Source organism: Plectropomus leopardus, chromosome 3 (assembly GCF_026936395.1).
Source record: "Plectropomus leopardus strain MGB_pleo_1.0 chromosome 3, ASM2693639v1, whole genome shotgun sequence".
NCBI classification, from domain to species: domain Eukaryota; kingdom Metazoa; phylum Chordata; class Actinopteri; order Perciformes; family Serranidae; genus Plectropomus; species Plectropomus leopardus.
Genome location: NC_142178.1, coordinates 8,600,256 through 8,617,793, shown reverse-complemented (window position 1 = coordinate 8,617,793; position 17,538 = coordinate 8,600,256). Strand labels below are relative to the sequence as shown.

Below are 17,538 nucleotides of genomic sequence, written 5' to 3'. Positions count from 1 at the left end.
CCCCTCCTAAATGTACGTTTTTAAAAAAGTATTACATAGTGTAAGCACTTCAAAATTGTACTATATACATTGAAAAAGAAATCAGCCACCTGTCCGTGTTGATTTCCGCGCTCTCCTAATTTGGGCATTTCCTCCTATGATGCGCACCACCTTGACCAATGAAATTGTGAGCCAACTACACTGCGAGCCAATGGCAACGCTCCTTGTTTGCTGGACTTCCTGAAGCCCTGGTTTGTTGTGCTTCTCAGCAGGGACAATGGCTGCAGAGGGCGATTTTCTGGCGAGATACCGTGCTGTGTCTAATAAACTGAAAAAGTAAGAGGTTGAGTTACACTAGCTCTAATAGAATGAGAAGTGAATGTGAATTTTAGCGTAATGTCACCGACAACACTTAAATACAAGATACGGCTAGCGCTAGTAAGCTAGGTTAAGCTAACCGTTAGCTAGCTCCCTTCATTGACGTTAATGTCTGTGTCACATGACGTTATTTAACATACCTTTGTGTTCGTGTCGTGTAGTTTCTAATGCAAATATCACGTTGGAAGAATTTAAGTATTTAGTTCAGGTTCATTAAAGTAGTAACTGTAGCGTTATTCGACAGCTAACGGTTAATGTAACTAGCTACAGACGCTAAATCCAGTGCAGTCATTTTTCTGTCCGGCGCTGAGCAGGACTCTGAAGTGTGTGTACTGTGGCTTTGCTAACTCGCTGGCCTTAACGTTAGTTGTCATATTTTAGAAAACTGATTTGTGTTTGTGTTTCCCTGTCACAGACGTTTTCTCCGCAAGCCCAATGTAGCAGAGGCGAGTGAGCAGTTTGGTAAGTACCTGGCAGTGTCCTCCGTGTGATAAAGTGTTACAAAGAGCATGTGTCAGACTGTTTTTTATTAGTTTGCTTCACGTGTTTTCCTGTTTTCTCTTGTGTTTCAGGTCAGTTAGCCAAGGAGCTGAAACAGCAGGACTGCCTTCAGTATGCTGCCTTCTGTAACCTGGCCATGGCGAGGTGAGTTAACACTAAAGTACTATTACCACGCTGTTAACCCTTTAAAACCTGAGCAATTTGGTGTGATTTATTGCACACACAAAAAAGGGAGTAGGCAATGAGCAAATTAACAAGACTTGGGCCAAAAAGTAGCAAGAAATTAAAAAAAAAATTACAAGGCATTTACCTGAAAATAAGCACATAAAAGGAGTAAAAATAAATAAATAAAGTAAATGATTCAAAAAAGTGTTGACATTTAAAAAAATAGCATTTTGCAACACAGTTTTCAAAATATAATACAATATCTATGAACAGAGTTTTCTATATTTCTTTATTTCCCCCTTAAAAAAAATTAGGTTATGATCTTGTAACCTTTGAAATTTCTTGCAATTTGTGGGATATTTCTTGCCAAGTTGCTCACTGACTTTCTTGTCCATGTTTTCAAAATAAATCAAGCCATTTTTGTAGTGTTTCAAAGGGTTCATCTGACAGAAGCACAAGAAAACTGATGTCGATCCAGGTGTCATAAGGTTGAAATACTCCACTACAAGTATATATATATAAATATATATAAAGTATGAAAGGTAAAAGTACTTATTATGCAGAATGTAAGGCCCCTGTCAGTGTTTTACTATTTTAGCTGATGTATTTTGGATGTTCATGTTGCATTTTCCTGCTGTAGATGTTTAAGGTTGTGCTCATTTTAACTCCTTTATACATTTTTTTGGTAGTTAAATCTGCAGCAGTGTATGATATTCTATAGGATCATCATAAGTTTATAGCGTGGCTGTCCTGTGAGAATCACACATTTCTTAAAAGTCAACATTTCATGACCTCAGAAAAGCAACCCTAGTTTCAACTTTGTGACGATGCATTCTTCAGCTGATCCAAGATAGTTTTAAGTATTTATTTAGCTATTTCCTGATTTCCTGAATCGCTTTTTTTAATTTGCATTTAAAAAATCTCTTAATCTTTTTTAATTAATAATTAATTAAAAATCTCTTGGATTTCACCCCAGATGTATTGCATTGCATTTATTGCATTTATTGCATTGAAAAATGCTACTTGCCTTAAGCTGTAGGAACCCTGAAAATCAACACCTCTGAAGATGCATATGAAAACTAACCAAAGCTGTCAGTCAAATATAATGGAGTGAAAAGCACGATATTTGTCTTTGAGGTGTTGTGCAGTAGAAGTATACAGTTACATGAAATGTAAATACAAAATACAAACACCTCAGCTTTACACTGCGGTAAAATACCTGAACATATTTATTGAGTTATATTCCACCACTGCACTCACACCTTATGCACCCTATAAACCTGAACCATCTCAGTGTCTAACACAGTGCAGGAGACACTCTGGTCAGAAGTGTCTGTCCACAAACTTCTGTGTTCCTATGTTCTGCAGCTCATTTCAGTGTTTGCGTTTGACCCATTTGTTGCAATTAAGGGAAATCTTTACCCTACTACAAAGAGTGACATTTTACACAATATAACAATATACAATAGCATACTCCCAAACTTTGTGGCAACAATTTGGGGAGGACCCTTTTCTGTGTTTGCCCCCGAGCAAGGTCCATGAAAAAATGATTCTCCCAGTTCGGTGTAGAAGAGCTAAATTATTTTGATCATCCAGCATCTCAGAGACAGTTCCACCTATGAGTCAGAGCTTATTACCCAACATCAGTGGCTGACCTCAGTCATTTTTTTGTGGCTAACAAGGTGCAAAATTCCTCAAGCCAAGCCCCGCATTTTGTGTAAGGATCTTTTTCAGGAGAGTCGAGGCTGTTAGAGAAACTCGTTAATGCCCATGTTTTAGGAATGCCAGTTCAGGTGCTGTATTTACAGTCTTATCATCTCAACCTCAATGATTCCTCAATGATTAGAAAGCACGTACATGTAATTTGGGCACATTAATCACACTTTAGTGCTTGAGTGGAAACAAAGTGGATTTAGGTTCATGGACATTAAGTGCGCTCAGTAATTTGTCTGTTCTTCATCCACATTAGACACAACATATCATGTTTATTACAAACACTGGAAGTCTTGTTACCATGTTTTAATTCAATAAACACCTCCTTAATGTTAATAACCCAGTTGGTCAGATTGTCTCACAAAGTTACAGTCCAGTGAGGGATGACTTCTCTTTAGTTATTCATGTCTTATAGAATAAAGATTATGATAACTTGCCAAGAGAGAACCTCTATAATTCATGGTGATGACATGTTTACTGTTGATGTGTTCAGTTGTGCATCTGTTGATGTTGCACACTCTGAATGTCTTGACTGCAGGTGTGAGCAGACTCTTTTTAATGCACCTGGAGAGGCTCTGGCATTAACCGATGCTGCCCGCCTTTTCCTCTCATCTGAGAAGGAGAACAGGGCACTGCAGGCCCCGGGCTTCGATGAGCACCTTCAGGCTGCACTCAACTGCTACAGTTTTGCCATCAAGGTACATTATGATTCCTACTTTTGTTAGTGCTTGAAGCAACAGTTCTGAATATATCAGGTCAATATCATGTATGTAATCTGTGCTATATATGTACAGATTAATGCTTTGCAGAGTGGAATATGGAGTCCATTTCTGTATTGTTTCCACATTTCTATTGAGACCATAAGATAATGCTGAAGTACAAACGGTTAACAGGTGCACATTGAGATGAACCAGCCTGTGATGGCAGCCAGCCTGTGTCTAGAACTTGGCAACGCGCTTAAGGTAAAACCTTGGATCAGAGCTTCCAGCTGCTCTTACAGATAAATTACTGTAATTTTTGCTTTGATTTTTAGTTGACGCACTGTTATTTGAATGACATGTTAATCTCCACTCCTCCTCTGGTTTCAATAGGAGATGAACAGACCAGGAGAGGCTATCGTTCATTACCAGAGAGCTGCAGAGCTGCAGACACAGACACCAATTGAAGCTCTGCTGTCAATGGGAGAAATGGCCACGTGTAAAATTCTCACCCGTGAGTCCAGTCTGTCCGTGTACATCTGATATGTAACTAATGCATGTTTACTGTGCATAAATGATTTGACATGATTTTCAGCAGTTAAAGCTTACATGTTACTTGTTTTTTTTGCAGGTGACTACGACGGTGCTTTGTCCGTGTTCACAGAGATGCAGCTGATGTGCCACGAGAGAGGACTGCAGCTACCAGGCATCAGCACCCCCGTTGGTGAGGCCTTACAATTCATGTACAGACTCTACCTGCTCAAAATGCCGTTATGTGTGAATGGATCCCACTAGTATTCAGAATGGAGGCCGATTACAAAAAATGTGGGGACAAGAACATTTTTATTTCTGGGATCAAAAGCTAAAGAGACCAGGATCAGTTTTCAAAGGCGGCATTTCACTTTCCTCTTTAATATCATTGTTCCATTTTGTTTGACTACACTGCCTGGAAAACTGAATTATTGGAATGATTTCTTTTCTGTCTTTATTTTCCTGATGAAAGGGGCATTTCTGGACATTGTGGCCAAATGTGAGATCTCCAGAGTACTACTGTTGATGTTACTTGAGGTAAGCGCATTGATTTTACTTTCAACACCAATTCCAAACAAGCTGGGACACTGTGTGAAACGTAAATGAGAACAGAATGCAATCACTTGCAAATGTTGTATTGAGTATATTCAGTTGAATAAAGTACAAAGACAAGACACCTCATGTTAAAACTGAGAAACTTTGTTTGTAAATATACACTAATTCTGACCTTCGATGCCATGTTTACCATTGTGTCACATTACCTTTTCTTTAAACAACACTCAGTAAGAATTTGGGAACTGAGGACGCTACCTATGGACGTTTAGAAAGTGATTTTTTTCCGTTCTTGCTTGATATATCACTTCAGGTGCTCAACAGTCTGGGGTCTCCATTTTTGTATTGTGCGCTTCAGAATACAAATGTTCACTGGGAGACACGTCTGAACTGCAGACTGCAGGCCAGTCCAGTACCCGCACTCTTTTTCTATGAAGCCACTCTGTTGTAACGTGCACAGTGTGGCTTGGTATTGTCTCACCAGAACAAACAGGGATGTCTTTGAAAAAAAAAGATGTCATCTTGATGGCTGCATAAGTTGCTCCAAAATTTGTATGTATCTCTCAGCATTCACTGTGCATTCACAGATGTGCAAGTTACCCATGATGCCAGGGGCAGTAACACCCCTCTGAACCATCATAGATGCTGACTTTTAAATTTTCAACTGGTAACAATCTGGATGGTCCTTTTCCTCTTTAGAGGACATGATGTCCATGATTTCCAAAAACAATTTAAAATGTGGACCCATCAGCACACTGAGCTCCGGCTTAGAGAAGTTGGTGGTGTTTCTGGATGTTATTCAGTACAGATATAGCTTTCACTTTGCATGGTAACCTTGCTTATCACCAATCGTTTTCCATTGTGTTCCTGAGCCCATATATTATTATCCTTTAAAATCATGGTGGTTTTTAATGCAGTGCAACCTGAGGGGTCAAAGGTCACGGCTATTCAGTGTTGGTTTTCGGCCTGGTCCCTGAGCTTTTCATGGATAACCCATTCATACCTAATCATGATCATTTTTACCAATGAACATGTTTACCTCTGAAATGTTCCAAGTGTGTGTGTGTGTGTGTTTTTGTGTTGTAGGAATTACATTCAGAAAGTGTATATTTATACACAAAACAAAGTTTATCAGCTTGAACATAAATATCTTGTCTTTGTACTGCATTCAATTGAATATACGTTGGAAAGGTTTTCTCAAATGATTGCATACTGTTTTTATTTACATTGGGGTTACATATATACACATAAAGACAAGGCATGGCTAGATAAAAATCTATGTCAACAAAATGTTTGAAACAGCTGAAAATACAGCTTCAATATGAGTAATTTTTTTAGTATGTTTGAAGGTTTGAATCAACCCAGCTCTGTATATTTTAATCTTTTGGAAGGGTTTACAGGCAGTTTTGCTGAACACAGCGTACCCTGTGCAAAGTATTTTTTTACCACAGATACACAGCAACTAAAACACCAGCCAACACTTCAGTGTCAAACAGCCTTCAACTGGCCAAAGAGTGAACTGTCAGAAAGCACAACAGTTACATTTTCAGCATTAAAAGACAGAACCACCTCCACATCAGCAAAGCGACAAAATATTGCCTTACTGATGCCAAGATTTCTCGTATTGTACCACAGTATTGATTAGTTATCCCACATCCTGTACTGGATCAGCAGCACCTTAATGCTCTAACGTTGCTGTTTTTCTGTGTAGCCTCCGCCTCAGAAGCTCTTACCAGAACATGCTCAGACCCTGGAGAGATACGCATGGGAATCTTTCGACCCTCACAGCCAAGGTATCTGCACCTCAGTATTCATCTATTCTCTATGAATCATATACGTTGTCTTAATGCGGATAATGAATCCTCTGAGTGACATGTATTTGAAGTGCTGTAAACATGAATCTTGCCCTCTCCTTCAGTGACCTTCCTGCCTGAGAATGTTTTCCTGCTCCTGCAGTCCGTCGTGGTGAGTTTCATCATCCAGGATACAGGATTTCCTGATCCTCCCTGCCTCATACAGGAAAAAATGATGGCCGAGATAAATGTGCCGGGGTTTGTCTTCCTTTGACAATGGAATGTTTTTTTTTCTCCATTTGCAGTCGTGTCACTCTCCTAATATGAGGCAATCAATATTCACAGTTCCTGATTGATGTTTAATCACGACTTAAATAAAAGATTCGTTAGAGTTGCTTGTTGTGGATGAACAGACTCCATCCACAGAGTAATAATGAGCATAAACATTGACAAGACAGGAACGTCAAGGTCATCTGAATCGGCAGTTACGGTTTTATTTGTGCGGCGCATAACAGCAAATCTGTTTTGCAGATGGCGTGTCAGGAAAAAGACACAGAGTCCCTCAAGTCTCTTCAGACGGAGCTGTGGTGAGCATTCAAAACTGTTCATTTCCATCATGTGACGGAGAATCAGCAGCACTTTTATTGCTTCTAAATCCTAACTTTCCATATTGATTACGTGATTTTGTTTCTCTCTCCCCGCAGGCCGTTTCTGACTGCAGAGCAGAATCATCTCCTCCACCTGGTGGTTCAAGAGCGCATCACGCCGTCTGGACAAGGCATTTAGTTCAGGCAGGTTTTTACTCACTTCCTTTGGGAACGATACTTTACATAATGGAACATTCCTGTTTCTCACTGGGTCTGTTGTAAGGCCTGTTGTTTCAATGTTGTAATTTGGACTCAAAGAAATGCTCGCAATACAAAACTTTGCCCTTAATTGAAAACACAGTTTTAAAAATAGTTGCGTAATAATATTTAAAAACAGTATTTTTTGTAGTACTGTGTGTTCTTTTTTTGTCAGGATGCTAACTTAAGACTGAATGGAAATTAATTTGATGTTATCTATGTGTGCTCCTGAGTTGAAGGCTACAGAACTGGACCGCTCTTACATTTTTGTTATGTAACAGTGACTGCATTTGTGTTTACACCAGTTAAATAGATGAAACCTGAAGGCTTTCAGTTATAAGTTTTATTAATCAATGATATGGCTTCAATTCCAAAGTAATTACAAAAAAACCATCTATTGCATAGTTTTGAATTATGGTGAAATCAAACACCATTGTTCTCCATCCCTGGTTCACTTAATGTTCACTTGTACACACTGCATGTACTTTTCTTATGATAGCAGCCAACTACAGACACAAAATCAAACATGGCTAAAACAAACAATACAAAATGTTACAAAAATATAATGGTTACAATGTACATAGATTAAAAAGGATACACTATACTAAAGCTGTAAAATGAGGATACATGATTAAAACTACTTGTACTGTATATCAAGGCTTGTCTTTCCCGATTGTTCAAGTACTGCAACAGGAATGTTGTAGTTTAGCCAACATGCCGTACCTTCACAGATACAGTATTTATCACTCCAATCTGGAAACCTGCAGTAGTAACTATCCGCCTCACGGTAGTATACAGGATGAGGAGTACTTAGTTCTCAGAGAATATGAACGACCAAATTTCAAGAGGGCTTTTTCTTGCACTCCTCTCACATGGCCAACTTTGTTTGATTCTGAAATGAATAGTTTGACATTTTGGGAAATAATTCAGTTTCTTTCTTGCAGATAGATGAGGAGATTGATACCACTCTGATTTAGGGGTGCAGCAGTGTGCTAACGTCAAGGTATACTGTAGTATGAAGATTGAAGGTTATCATACTGTCTACATTTAATTATTTACATGTTTGGAAAAAAACATAACTACATGGTGAATCTCACCTTTATTTGTATTTTTATTTTTATCTTTTTTTTCCCTCTAAAACAGAGACTTTTTAAAATTTTAAGTTTCTATTATAGCAATAAAATCTTTGTTTGACCATTGGTATTTTCTGAGACAGTTATACCTTGAAAATATCCCACCGTTGCAACCCTACTCTCATTTCTGTAGGTTAAACTTGAAGCTACCTCTGGCTGCTGGTTAGCTTAACTTGGAAAAGGGGAAACTGCTAATCTGGCTCCGTCCATAAACCATGGCGCCTAAAGCTCACAAATTTCAAAGGTCCAGTGTGTAGGATTTAGGGGTACATATCGGCAGAAATGTGATATATTCTTCATAACTATATTTTCATTAGTGAAACTAAGAATTGTAGCGTTCTCTAGTCTTAGAATATAACACTTACATCTGCATACAAAGCAGCTCCATGTCCACAGAGTCTGCCATGTTGTTTCTCCAGAAGCCCAGACTGAACAAACCAGACACGGGCTCTAGATTGGGCCATTTGCATTTTTGCTTTGGCCATCATAGTTTTTCTGTGTCCTTGATACATTAGAGATGTTTCAGTTGGTTGCAATTTTACCACTAGATGCCACTAAATACTACTCACTGGACCTTTAAAACCACTGCTCGACCATCTGTTGCCTTAAACTAGTTTGGTCATCTGTTTTCAGTCTTGAAACCAACTGCTGCAGTAGCTTCGTACTTCTTATACAGATATGACATTGGCATCAGTCCTCTCATCTAACTCACCATATTTCTCAAAACTATTCCAGTACTAACTGATATGGACAGTTCTCCAAAACTCTGTGTCCTTACCTTTCAAAAAAACTACTGATTTATTAACTACTTTATGGTTATACAGCTATGAAATAAGCACTTGTAAAGGTTGCGCTCTCCTAATCACAACCATCATTTTGTAGCCCACACCACCCTACTCATGAATGAAACATCCCCTATTCTATCTCCCAATCAAACAGAATTGTCACGTTCAGCCCTTATTGTATTGAAAGCACAAATTCTATCTAAATTTCTAAAATTCAAAATATAAACAAATGGCTCTTGTAAGCAATTGAACATTATCCCCCATTTCCGAGCTGCAGCTGTAGATCAATCGAAAGTTTTTTGATCTCTAATTTTTGAAATCCTGTTCTTTTAATTTCCCAAATTCAAGCTGGTAATCTGATCACAGGCCTGCCCTCATTCCTTTCACCCTCTTACTCGCTCTTCTTCCGCAAGACGAGGTACGTGATTGCTAGGATGAAGGTGAGGACAAAAGAGATCCAGGCCAGGACATAGGAGTGGCCGTAGCCTCCCTCCGTTTCATTGGTGTGAAGCTCGGCCGTGTAGATGGAGGCTGCTATCATTATACACAGGCCTGCAGGAGAGGAGAGGGGAAGACTGTCACACACACACAGACAGGGCTATTAAGAAGTCATTATTTTTCCTATTATGAGATAAGACTCATGGACAAGGACAGTGTAGCAGACGGTTCCACTGCAATCACAATGAAATGAGAAACATGACAGTTTCACCTTGCTCATTTCCCCAGTGATACAAAGTCATGACAATACATGTTCAAATCCCATTACTTTTAATATCCCTACATTTTGTCATGCACTAGTTGCAGTGCCAAAAATAATCCATAATTAACCTTCTTTGGTTAATTGTATTTATGTGACAGAAATAATTGTAGTTTACAGATCTTCTGTCTACATGAATCTGTTTTTTTTTTTTTAAATGTATACAATTAAGTGGTACACCAAATTCAGAGGTATGAATACACTTAACTCAGGCTGTTTTCAGGTATCAGACGCATTATTTTAATGCTTCATAAGACCTTTTCAATGATTTTTTTTAATTATTATTTTTTTAACCAAATTTTAAGATTGATTTTTGGACAAATAATCTTTTTCTTATTCAAGTACTGCAGGTAAGTATAGAGGAAAGTATACTGTATATGTAGTCCTGTGCAGATTTGCCAACAGGTAAGTGCAAGTATAAAGCATTAGGTTCTGTGGTATGTTTTAAGATTTGTAATCTCAGGATTGTGAAGAGCTTTACCCATTTTGACAAAAAGAAATTTAAAGACGGATAAATTAAATGACACTAAATGTTTGTGGCAACAGAAACCTCACAAATTTAAATTTAAGATTATTGAATTTGAATTTTAAAGCCTAAAATTCATCTAATTTAACACTTTTTAAGGACCTCCATATAACCTGTTTACTATTTGTTCTTGAACTTCGCAACTTAATGACAGATTTAAGGCTCAGTTTTTTGGGGTTTTTTTTGCTTTTGTGAGTAAAGTGATGTATTGTTATTACACGGACAAAACCTCCAGACAGCATCTTAACAAATTTCATTTATTTCTCAAGTTTGATTTTCTAAAACATTTCTCCACTCCTGTTGTAAAAACAGTCTCTCACCTCAAAATATGTTGATTAGTTTCAGCCGCACTGAGTGTTCTGAAAATAATATCTCAGTGTGACATTTAAGACAGAGGCTGAAGTTTGAGCAAATGAATCCAAACATAGTGACAGTTACACTCGACTGCAGGGATTTTCAATCACGCGTCTCTGAGGTCTGAGAGTCCACAGATGAACAGGGGAAAACCCCCAGACTCTTAAACCTGAATGGCACAAGAGTAAAAAAAAAAAAAAAAAATAATAAAGATCTGTGGACACTAGGGTTGGGTAATGATATGAGACTACAGATTTTGGATACTGTAATATTATATCAATATATTTTTTAATACAGTTTTCTTTTCCTGGTTTCCAAGGCTACATTGCATTAAGTGATGTAATTTTCTGAACTTACCAGACTGTTCTGGCTGTTCCATTTTCTGCCTTTACTCACTTAATATATCCACATTACTGAAGATTATTTATCACAAATCTCATTGTATAGATATTTCTTGAAAGCACTAATATTGTCTCAATATCGATATAAAGTAATTTGGTCAATAATATTGTGATATTTTTTACATGTCACCCAGCCCTAATGTAAACTATTTGAGCATGCTCTGGCTAAGCTCTACACAAATACTTTTACTTAAGTAACACTTCAATTTCAGGACTTTTACTTGAAATGTACAGTATTCATAATAAAAACATGTAAAGTTATAATTTTTTTTTTTTTTTTTGCTCTACTCTTCCTTGCCTTCTCTGATTGGAAATATACATTTTAATATGTTGTGCAATTTAAAACCAAGATGTTTTGTCCTCATTCCTATCAAATAAAATTATTTACAGTCTAAAAATCTGTAAGTCTAAAAACACCTTTAAAGTCAAGCATTTAGCAAATGTACAAATCTCGGCTACAGAAAGCAAGAAAATAAATTGATATTTCCTGCAGCTGCAGGTGAGGTGACTGCAGGTTACTTACAGGCGATAAGCTGCAAAACGCCGGTAAAGGTGAATCTCTGGCCTTTGGGCAGGGTGAACAGCTGAGCCACAAACACAAACAAGGCCAGAATGGCAAAAATGCAGGCCAGCACTGACGTGGCCTGCACCGCCTGGAGATACTCTGCAGCAGCAGGACGACAAAGCAGACGCACAGTCAGTGAAAAATCCACAGCAACACACACACACGGCAATGTCCATCTGAGGCAATGCTAATATACAGGCAGTATAACCAAATGGTTTATCATTTACTACTAACAGTAAAAAATAATGATTCATGTCTTATGAACATATTGTAGAATTATAAAAATAATATATATATATATATATATATATATATATATATATATATATATATATATTTTTTTTTTTTTTTTTTTTTTTGTTGACCAGCAAAAATGGGCCTAACCTGCATCATTTCAGTTTCTATATCTCAACAGCTTCATCAAGTCAACATATGGAAACTTTACCCTCTGGATAACCGTCTTTCAGGTTGGTGTAATGCCAGTCTGAGTTCGTCGACACCCATCTGCCCCAAAGGTCAGTTGACACTGTGTTAGTGACCCACCAGGCCTGAAGACGCACAGAATGATGAAATCAAAAATAATTATTATAGTATGTTTTCCAAAATAACATAAAATGTCATACTATAACATTTCTTCAAAAATAGCATAAGTCATACCATAGCATGTCGACCAAAATACAATTAAATGTCACAAAACAGCATGTCATCCAAAACAGCAGGACAATGTCATACTATAGCATGTCGACCAAAATAGCATAAATAAGTCATGCTATAGCATATCGTCCAAAATAGCATAAATAAGTCATGCTATAGCATATCGTCCAAAACAGCATAACAATTTCATACTAAAGCACGTCGTCCAAAAGAGCATTCAAAAGTCATACTATAGCATATCATGCAAAATACCACATAAATGTCATAATATGGCATATCATCCAAAACAGTTTAAAAATGTCATACTATAACATGTCGTCCAAAATCACATCAAAAATGTAATACAACAGCATGTTGTCCAAAATTGTATGTTATTTTGTTTTTGGACATGCTATATTGTGACATTGTATACTATGACGTGTCTCTACAAGCTGCAATATGTTGTTTTCAGCCATTTTTTTTACATGTCAATATTTGATGTGTTTCGACATATTATACTGTATCGTTTTCTGCCATTTTTTCGACATACTATATAATAACGTTTGCAGCCTTTTTTCGACATTGTATACTATGACATGTCTACAATCGGTAATATGTTGTTTTCTGCCATTTTTTCGACATGCTATATTATGAAGTTTTTGGCCTTTTTTTTCCCAACATTGTATACTATGACATGTCTTTACAAGAAGTAATGTCATTTAGGCCATTTTTTTAACATGCTGTATTATGACATTTTTGGCCTTTTTTTCAACATTGTATAGTGCGACTTGTCTCTACAAGTTATAATATGTTGTTTTCAGACATTTTTTTGACATGTCAAAATTTGACATTTTTCGAAATACTATACTATGTCATTATCCTCTATTTATTTCAACATGCTGTATTATGACGTTTTTTGACTTTTTTTGACATTGTATACTATGACGTGTTTCTCAAAGGTTCAGTATGTTTTCAGTCATTTTTTCAACATGCTATATTATGACGTTTTTGGGCTTTCTTTCAACATGCTACTCTATGAGGCATCTTGACGTGCTATTCTATGTTGTTTTCAGCCCTTTTTTTGGACATTTTTTAATTTTTTTCCCATACTATGTGATTTTTGGTCATGTTTGCACCCTGCTAAAATATGATTTTTTTTGGTTGTTTTTGGTCATTTGTTCAACATGCTACACTATGACACGTCTTGACATGCTATTCTTTGTTGGTTTCAGCCCTTTTTTTTCATATGTCATATTTTGACATTTTTTGCAAAACTTAACTATGCGGTTTTTGCTCATTTTTTCGACCTTCTAAAATATGACATTTTTGGTAGTTTTCAGTCATTTTTTCAACATGCTTGTTCGAAATACTATACTATGTTGAAATTGCATACTATGAAGTGTCTCTCATAAAAAAGTCATACTGTAGCATGTTGTCCAAAATAGCATCAAAAAGTCATACTATATAGCCTGTCGTCCAAAATAGCAGAAAAATGTCATACTATAGCACGTCATCCAATAGTGTCAAAAAATCATACTATAGCATGTCGTTGAAAATACCATAAAAATGTCATACTACAGCATGTCGCCCCAAAATAGCGTAAAAAAGTCATTCTTTAGCATGTCGTTCAAAGTAGCATAAAAATGTCATATAACATGTTGTCCAAAATTGCATAAAAAAAGCCACACTATGGCGTGTTGTTCAAAATATCATAAAAATGTCATACTGTAGCATGTCATCCAAAAAAGCATGAAAAGGTCATACTATGGCATGTTGTCCAAAATAGCATGAAAGTATACTATACAGGGTTTTCCTGGCTCCAAATATGGGGGTGCCCTAGGCCGTAGGGCTGGGCGATTTGGTCTAAAAATAAAATCTTAAAAATTTTGAAATTAGTTTTGGTTTTGATTTTAGCAGTAAAGGCAAACTGAAATTCTCTTCTGTTAATATAGCAAACTGAATTTCCCTTTTGGGGTTAAGGTGCAAGCTGTAAACTTAAACTTAAACACTGAAGGCTGCAGTGATTTCACAAAACATATTTACATGCAGGGCTGGGGTGACGCAAAGAAAGGCAATTTTTTAAAAATGTTTAAATACTGAACACACAAACAGATTTTCCATCAGTAAATACAGTTGGTTAATTAAGGGTTTTAATTTGATTTTTGGATTCACTGGAGAAGGTTAGCGGCTCTTGTTTTACAGAGAACAGTTTGTGCTATATATATTCCTTAGATTTTCAACATCACTCACAAGCAGTTACCTCTCTAGTGTTGCGTACCACTTTTGCCATTGTCATAGTATAGTTTGTAATAAGTAAGTAATAAGTAATAGTATGAGACAATAATGCAATACAGTGTCAGTGTAATATTTCTAAAAAAAAAAAGTGTAATAAAATGTCAAAGTATAAGTCTTAAAAAGTCAAACCTCACAAAAATGCAATTAAATGTATGTAAGAAAGAAAGGCAATAAAATGTCATCATATAGAATATCATTAAAAGACAGTAAAAATTCATGATTAAAAAAATTTTACGTCATAAAATGTCATACTATACTGTTCTAAAATGCCATAATATAGTAGGGCTGGGCAATTAATTGGAAATCAATCGAAACTGACATTCAGAACCTCTAACCAACATAATCTTGCCAGTTCTTTAAGTCATTAAAAAAATCGGTTAATCCTTTGCCCACAGGCGTTGCCAACTCTTACACATCTGGCGTGAATCATGCTTTTGGGCCCTGTCTCGCGCTCTCAGGATACCAAGTAAAAGCCTACGCCAAAACATTGTGACAGCAGAATTGTTGAACAATCTAGAATACAGCTCAGTATGTGAAAACCGAGTTGTATGTGCTCTGCGGCATTTCATTATCCTGTATCAAACAGCTGATGGTCCGACAGCAGCGCAGTGAGACAGACAGACAAACAGAGCAGAGCTTTTCCTCATCGCACTGAAGTGTCTGAATGAACAAACAGACAAATATTCAGCTGTGGAAAGTAACTTCTTTAGACATCTACAGACTACTTTGTTTTAGCTTCAGGTTTTGTTAGATGGAATTATTTAAACACCAGGACACATGGCTGCATGTCTCATCCAGCCACTCGTACTGAGCTCTCATTATTATTACCAGGGGCAGATGTAGTGATTTGGGAGCCTGGGGCCACAGCCACACTGCCTTGTTTTCAACCTTTCTCTAAGGGAAATGTTTGCAGGCTGTTGGCAGCTATAGAAGAAGTAGGCCTATCAAAACTTTTCTACCCAAATAAAATGATTAATAGCACACAGCAAAAGTTCAAGTCAGAGTCCTGCAGTCAGGAGAGGTTAACCTATTATCAGCACAATCTGCTTAAATTTACCTGAAGTTTGTTTAAGATGGAGCTTTTGATTTGCATATAATACTGGATAGTTCGAAAAATAATAATGCATCATATGTTTATTACACTCCAAACCAGCATGGTGAAATGAATCCATGTTGGTTAACTATGAGGGCAAAAAACAAACAAAAAAAACCCAAAAACCAAAATAGTCACTGATTAATCGTAATCGAGGTAAAATGTTCAATTAATATGATATGATTTTAGGTATAATCGCCCAGCCCTATACTATAGTATAACAAAAAAAAAGCAAAAATAAATCGTAGTATATCATAAATCATGGTATATTATGTCATAAAATGTCATGGTGTTAGGTGTAATAAAAATGCAACAAAAAGTCATCGTATAATAAGCAACAAAAACTCATACAATAGTATGTCATAGTATAGTATGTGATCAAAAAATGCAAAAAAAGTCATAGTATAGTATACCATAAAAGGTCGTCCTATCATTTTTTTTTATTAAAATGCAATAAAAAGTCATGATAAAGTAACTCATACAAATGCACAAGAGTCATTATAGAGTATGTCATAAAAATGAAATGAAAAATGAAAAAAATCTCAAAGAATCACATGACAAACAAGCAAAAATCAGTAATTGTACAGTTTGCCATGAAAAGTAATAGTATAATATGTCATAAAAAATGCAATAAAACGTCATAGTATAGTATGTAATAAAAATCCACTAAATGTCACAGCTTGAGTAGTGAGAGCCTTGTTGTTGGCCTTTATTAGATAATACAGAACTGGTTCTCCCTCTTTGTGTTATATGAGAAATCGAAAGAATAATTATCTACTTACATTATCAATGGTGGCCACCAGGAGAAGGATGATGGTGGTAACATGCAGAACAACGATTCCAGCCAGCATCAACATCGTGGCCTTCTGAAAACTGATAACATGAGGAAAGACGGAAGGATGAACATCATTAGTTATTTCCACGCACGGACTTCAGAAACACAGACACGTCTACAGGAGGAAGCAGCAATTCACACAGCTGTCCTAAATTAATAGTTACTCAAACAGAAAGGAAAAACCAATAGTGACAGAGGAGAGCCGTTGCATGCAAGCCCAAACTCGCCCCAGAAGCCTCACAGACAGACACGGTTTGAATAGCACAGGTTTACAGTCACACATAAGCAGTGGTCTCACACCTTAAATCGTTTTTTCAAATCCACTTTCTATTATATGACAGCTCAAATAAGTTACGACCCATTTGTTCCGCCCATCCGTTTGCTTAACGACTTCTTTCCACGGCTTTAGTCTGTTTCCTTCGACAAGAAAGGCGCATTTGTTTAGACTGTGTTAGGGCATTCCCAAATGGTTGCTGCTCCGTTACACACGCAGGCCCTGTGCTGCAGTACACAGCTTTGAAAAGAGCGCGAGAATACGACAGAAACAATAATGAATACACCTCTGGCTTATGTACCCAAATATAACACTGTCGGCTGTTAAACTCTGTGCTCAGCTTCACAGTTCTGCACTCGCGTGTCCTTTTAAGACTTTTTGCGCCCCGACATATCCGCACTTCTCTTCAAAGCGCAACGGGAAATCTGAAGTCAACTTTTCTGCACTTTAAATGATAATAAAAAACACAGAAATCATACGTTTGAGAGTTTCGCGGCGTTTGGTCTGTAAAACATAACTTAACAAAGTGTAAACAGCGTGGATAAACGTTACCTGAAAGTGCTTTAACGCGCGGCCCCGGGAGTTATTTGGGAATGTGAAACAGTGTAGACCCACCCAGCTTTGAATTCACAGCACACACACCACTCTGTTTTCACTCTCCATTCCCTCTCTTTCCTCTCACCAAGCCCCACCCATAAAGTTACTTTTTTTCCCCTCAATGAAATGTCCAGA

General features: G+C 37.0%; 2 protein-coding genes across 2 annotated transcripts; one reads left to right on the top strand and one right to left on the bottom strand.

Moving 5' to 3' along the window:
- The first annotated feature begins 170 nt into the window (after positions 1–170).
- On the top strand, positions 171–7,806 carry LOC121942121 (40-kDa huntingtin-associated protein). The gene is made up of 12 exons (XM_042485235.2): positions 171–315; positions 773–819; positions 930–1,002; positions 3,275–3,434; positions 3,630–3,698; positions 3,828–3,948; positions 4,066–4,158; positions 4,438–4,502; positions 6,229–6,310; positions 6,436–6,482; positions 6,842–6,897; positions 7,015–7,806. Exons 1-12 carry the CDS (start codon positions 257–259, stop codon positions 7,094–7,096), a joined length of 954 nt encoding a protein of 317 aa, XP_042341169.1. The 5' UTR covers positions 171–256; the 3' UTR covers positions 7,097–7,806.
- Positions 7,484–17,498, bottom strand: emp1a (epithelial membrane protein 1a). The gene is made up of 5 exons (XM_042485236.2): positions 17,359–17,498; positions 16,480–16,570; positions 12,122–12,224; positions 11,635–11,775; positions 7,484–9,625 (listed from the first exon to the last, which is right to left on the bottom strand). The coding sequence occupies exons 2-5, from the start codon at positions 16,552–16,554 to the stop codon at positions 9,465–9,467; spliced, it is 480 nt and encodes a 159-aa protein (XP_042341170.1). The 5' UTR covers positions 16,555–16,570; positions 17,359–17,498; the 3' UTR covers positions 7,484–9,464.
- Positions 17,499–17,538: the final 40 nt, after the last annotated feature.